Here is a 6,000-nt window from a genome sequence, read left to right as displayed (position 1 = left end):
CTCTCCATCTGTATGAAGCACAAAAATAAACATGATCCCAGAACAGATATACAGCATATATGTGGTATGACTTTCATGGGGGCAGACGATTAGAAAAAATACACTGAAAAGAGCTCTTTAGGGAGGTGAGAATTAAAAATTTCAGAAACACTGCTATGGATTCTTTTGTTAAATCAGGAATACCTAAATTCATTCCATTTTAGTGACAATTCAAAATCCCTGGATAAAACAGAAAATCATGGTGCTCATACTTCTAACCAATGTACTTGTGAAGGGGTCCAATTCTGTGGCCTTTGTTTCTTCTGGCCAAGTGTAAAGAAAACTCTCAGATTAATTTTAAAAAGTTTATGAATCATTAAGTTTACAAAACATACAGAAAGTACAAACTAAGAAAAGTAAATTTATTTAAATTACTAAAATAGCTTTTAAAGTCATTTACAGATCAGCTGCTTAATTATTTTTCCTGAAAGGTAAGTAAAACTAATTACTTTAAAATTATTTTGGTCAGTGAAACATTTATTAAAAACATTTGTTTCTCCATATAATATATAGGTATAAAATAAGCCTTTCCAAAAACTATTTTCAAATCCTCTAGAAATCAGGTGATCTGACTTCTGACCGGAACAAACTATAGTAAGGGGTGTAAGTTTATGAATACAGGTGGTCCTAGCGGGAAGAAATTAGACCATACTCTACTGCCACAGTCATGAGATGCTCAGAAAGTAAATGGTGAAGCCAATGACTAGCTCTAGATTTCTAAAACAATGTGCATTTAAAGGGTTTGTTGATAATTAAAAAAAAATTATCAATGAAAAAAGGTGACTCTAGAATTTTAAGATTCTAAGAAAACCAAAGCAGTTGCTAGATGAGAAAGCTGTTACAGATGCAAAGTTACAACTGAAATTCCACAGCACAGCAATATACAACAGTACATTTTAACATTCTTCATACATGGTAAAGTTCACTTTCTTTTTTGGCTGAGGCACTCTTAATATATCAAGTGCATAGAAAAACCTTTACACAGTATTTGTTCAAGGGTGTCACTGAAGGGTTTAGATGGCAACACATGGACACATGGAAGATTAAATCCTTCAATAGCCCAGGAAAGCTGGTTAACAAACAGTTTACCAATTCCTGAAATTATATGCCTCCCCTACCTCCCTTCCCCAGAAACTACATGTCTTAATTCAAAACAGAGCTTCAAAACATATCCAAAATAAACTGCTTTGCGTTTATCTGCCCTTAACACTCAATGAACAAGCATGCTTAACCTTGTGAAATACATGCTTCGAAATCTTTGGGAGGCCCCAACATTTCTTAAAAGGTTAAAAAAGAACACGTGAAAAACAAATCCCAACAGAAGTCACTGAGAGTGGAGGTCAGATAACTGTGTTTGACTAATCTAAGTCTCCAAGGCTTATTTTAACATTTCATCTTAAAGACTTATTTTCCCCCCTTTCCTTCCCCATTCCACAAATTCTCTTTTCCTTTGCTTCCTTCTCCCCACCCTCCAAAAACAAAGGGGGAAAAAAAAACCCAGAACACACACTCAGATGACCTTTCATTCCTTTTGTTTCTATAAGCAGAAACTAAGGAACTCCCACCTAAATGACATAAAAGAAAGCAAAAATGGGAAAACCCCCAGTTGCATTTAGGGAACTGCCTTACAATAACTCAACGAACTGTATCAAGTCGATTAAAAACTGGTAGGATATGCAGGAAGAACTGTCTAGTCTTTCTTACTGGGCATACGATAGCAATGATGATTCAACCTAGAACCTAAATCAATCTTCTAAGAGACTGCATATAACTTAGAGTTCTCAAACACCAGTAATACAAATGTCAATGGAATTAGGGAAATGTTTCTTTCAAATGACAGGTAATAGATTGGATAAATGATTTAGATGTTCCATGTTTACATAAGAACTTAACTTCCTTTAAAAAGAAACTAGTTCTTTTAAGAAGAGCTCTGAATTCTGTCTCCAGTTAAAAAGTCTGAAAAACTCCCAGGACTTGAGACACGATCTCTCCTCTGTCACCGTTAAAAGCAGATGCCCCTTCTCAGGTCATTTTCAGGTTGTACAGGCAGGACTAAGTGGGAAATACGGCTCCAGAGCCCACTCAGTTTGTCTAGGTCCATATGTTTGTAGGAATTGGGTGTGTTCGAGTTGGTGAACTTGACTTTCAGGAAGTCCCTCACTTTTTCTTCAATTTCCTTTAGGCTTAGACTGGTTTTAAGTGTCTCCTCCTCCAACAAGACAGTCAGGACTAAGGCTACGTCCTTGAAGGCGGCGTTCTCGTGGTCGCAGTACTTGTAGAAGATCAGTGTGGAGCCCGCGGGCAGGGACTCGAGGCGGTGCACCACCGCGGCCTTGTGGCCGTTCTGGAACCCGTCGCTCAGTTCCCTGTCCATCTCCAGCTTCACGGCATCGCTGTCCTGGGCAGCTCTGCCTGTCCCGTCGAACCGGATGGCAGGGACACTGCGGTAGGATGAATAGGCGTCAGCAATTTGCTCGCTCAGACACTTGAGCGCTTCTTCAGCATCGCGGGCAGCGGTGAGCAGCAAGATGGCAGGCTGAGGCCGCGGCTGGGAGCTGTTGAGATGCTTCTCCAGGAATGTCAGGCTCCTCTTCCACAGCTTCTCGTCTTGACCTTGGTACTTACTCATAAGTTGTTTCATCTGGTTCTGGAACTCTTGAACAGCAGCGGTTTCTACCTCAGGAGGGACAGAGTACCACTGCTGACCCACCACAAGGGCAAGAACAACCAGAGGTGGTATCAGCCACCACCACCACTTCATCCCGCAGACAGATGCATTTTTGGGTTGTCTAGTCACATCTGCTCGGGCAAAAAGAAATGACAGATACAAATATAAGTTTCTTAGATTCAAGGGCAAGTAACTTGTAAAACCAATAGTAAGCTTTATAACCATTAGACAAAAAAGGAATTTAAGGAAGGGACCTGATAATTTACTTTCTTAAATAATTTTGGAACTAATTATTTGGAACACCTGAAACTAATAACACTGTGTATTAACTGTAATTAAAAAATAAAAACATTTAAATTAAAAAATGAAAAAAACAATTTATTATGCTTTTTCAAAAATCTCATACCTACAGTTTTTAAGTTCCGTGTATAAACATGCATATGTCTCTTCAATGCTGAAAAGGTCTTAGAGGGAAAAGTGAAAAAACCACCGTGGAAAAAACCAGTGATGCCTCAGAAGGAATCTCAGGGCAGGGGCGCCACACTGTGCTGGTATGGTCCCTGTGCCCTTTACGGCCATGCAGTCAAGGTTATCAGTTCCACTTAAGCATGTCCTTCATAAAGCAGTTGAAATTACTTATTAAAACTCGACCCTTGAGCACAAATCTTAACACTCTGTGTGAAGAAACGGGAAGTGCACGCGAAGCACCTCTGACGCAGAGCACGGCACGATGGTGTCTCAGGAGAAGAACGCTCTGAGACTGAGCCGTGGGCCGAGCTAGTGCCTTTTCGTGAGGTTTTTCATTGAAACAAGTGACAAACTACGGTTAGCCAGACTTGCATATTTGATAGACATTTTCTTGAAAATAAAGTGATCCTGACAACTGACAACATTTGTTGCCAAATATGAAATTCAAGGTTTCCGGTGAAAATCAGGGTTGTGGAAATAACCCAGGGTTGTGGAAATCTGCCACTATCAGTTTGGAAGCTCCCAGTTCTTAGAGACTTTTGTCTTGAGCTTGGTGGTGGTACTAACAAATGTAATCTTTTTTATACTCTATTACAAATGTCTCAACATTTGGAAGAACTACGTAACTTAGTGAATCAGTATTTTCCAAGTGACCAGTGCATGATACTCTATCCAAAGCATGACGATGACCAGTGGATTTTAGAGAACACAAAAAGTTCATTGACGTGGCTTCAGATTTCAAATTTCTAACAACATTTAGAAACTGACACTTGTTGAGTTTGGGAGAGTATCAAAATAAGAATATCCACAATTATCTGAAACTATTAAAATTCTAAGTTTCTTTATAAAGCTGTATTTCCTGTAGAAGGAGTTATATCAAAATAATGTATTATAACAGACTAAATACAGAAGCAGTTATGAGAATCTAGCTCCATTTTATTAAGCCAGGCATTAAAGAGATTAGAAAAAATATAAAATGATCCATCAATTTTCTTACTAAATTATTTAAAAATAAAGTATTACAAAAACTTTTTTCAAGTTTCAATTTTAATTTTAGGTAAATATGGATATGTATAACTCCATATTACTTTTTCTAAACAAGATTAATTTCACTAGTGGAAAGTGTTACTGAGACCGAAAAGTCTGAGAATCACTGTTACATTATTTTCTTAGTACTCACTCAGGGTAATAAACAGGCTTGGAAAGTAACACTTTCCCCCAATGCTATAAAGAAGATAAGTGGTGCAATCTAATTCAAATACAGTGCTGTGCACTTTAAAACTGAAGGTAATTCCATTACGTATGCTCTGTGAGGACTTTTTTTTTTTTTTTGACTCAGCGAAGTCCACTCAGTTAATAGTATTAGTAACTTTAGTTATTAACTTTTACTTTCAGTCTCATGGACAATAAAATGAAGGGGAAAACCAGATGTCATTTCATATAGTTTATCCTTAAAGAATTTCACCGCTAGTAAAATATATACATATATACTTGTTCTGCTGAAGTGCTTAAAATATAATTCTTCAAACAGCATTAAGTTATTTTGCTGTCCAAAAAAAATGGAAAACAATCATGCATCACCAGTTTTAGAGACTCAATAAAAAGTAAACAAACTTACGTTGGCTGAAGGGTGATGGGGGCTGGTTTGCAGGCTTTGATTTCTGAATGCTGTTATCTAAGAATAAGAGTGATACAGACTGTCAGTATGTTTCACGACTTGAAGTTATTTCCAACAAAGAAAGAAAATACAAATTCCACCAAGAGAAAAAAAGGTGCAGCTCAGCTGGAAACAGAGAGAAGCAGAAGCTCCTGTTAGGATGGCAGCTCCCTGAGACAGAGCCCTGTTTCCCTGACAACCCCCGACTGCGTGCAGCCGTCCAGCACCGAGTACACCGAACACATCCGCGTTGTGGGGACGCCTTGAAGTGCCTGCCCCAAATTACCGCACGGGAGTCGTGAAATTAACAAACTCAAAGGAATACGCACAACTGTGATGATGGGAAACGCACACTTTCTGAAACAGCGACACGCACGACGCCTGCCTGGCGCCGACGCTGCCGGGAGGGAACAGAGGGCTCACGGGCTGTGGACGTGGAGCTGCCCAGGGGAGGGGCTCTGCTGGAAAGCTCCATCCCAACCCTGTTTTCTACCTCAAGACCGATTCGAAGGTTTCCCGGTGCTTCTGGCCACTTCAAATATGAGTAATTTTAAAAAATCACACTGGTGGGGGCTGGGCGGAAACAGTGCAGGGACTGAGAAGGGCAGGTTGGCAGGTACACGACAGCCCCGCCGTCGGGGACGTGAAGTTCGGCTGAGGAAGTATAAGCAGTAACGCTGTAGTAACTGTGTGTGGTGTCAGGTGGGCACTGAACGCATGAGGGATCACTTTGTAAGTTATATGGACATCTAACCACTAGCTCGTAGATCTGAAACTAATAAAATATTAAATGTTACCTATAACTGGAAAAAAAAGACAAAAATAAAAACTACATTAAAAAATGTTTCATCATTTCTGTTAATAGGCAAGTAAATCCATTTTAGGTTTGTGATTAAACAATAGGTTTCAAAAATAATTTTCTCACAATTTCATCAAATCTCTGCTTTGACCATTACTTTAGGAAACTAATTAAAAACTATCATAGCTCTTTTCTTTCTCCCTCCATCCTTCTTGGCTGTGCCACAGGTTTTAACATAGAAGAGAGACAGCTCAGAAGGCAGACAGGTGAAGTCACTCATTTGAATAACCCGCACTAACCAATGCTAACATCTACCACTTGTCTGGAGTTACAACTGTTACACCGATGAATGATCTTTCTGGTGAATCT

The 6,000-nt window shown here is 39.3% G+C and overlaps 1 protein-coding gene across 3 annotated transcripts in view; it reads right to left on the bottom strand.

Moving 5' to 3' along the window:
* Positions 1-380: 380 nt before the first annotated feature.
* The window catches only part of TOR1AIP1 (torsin 1A interacting protein 1), a 33,710-nt gene continuing 28,090 nt past the window's right edge, over positions 381-6,000 (bottom strand). For all 3 annotated transcript variants that reach the window (XM_045838450.1, XM_045838449.1, XM_045838451.1), the window contains 2 exons: positions 4,794-4,850; positions 381-2,838 (listed from right to left, as the gene is read on the bottom strand). In XM_045838450.1, coding sequence (XP_045694406.1) covers positions 2,042-2,838; positions 4,794-4,850 — 854 coding nt within the window. In that variant the 3' untranslated portion in view covers positions 381-2,041. The remainder of the gene's footprint in view (positions 2,839-4,793; positions 4,851-6,000) is intronic.

Source organism: Phyllostomus hastatus, unplaced genomic scaffold (genome assembly GCF_019186645.2).
Source record: "Phyllostomus hastatus isolate PE091 unplaced genomic scaffold, TTU_PhHast_1.1 phas_contig_283, whole genome shotgun sequence".
Taxonomy (NCBI): domain Eukaryota; kingdom Metazoa; phylum Chordata; class Mammalia; order Chiroptera; family Phyllostomidae; genus Phyllostomus; species Phyllostomus hastatus.
Note: the sequence above shows the minus strand (reverse complement) of the source record. Positions and strands in the feature narration are given on the sequence as shown.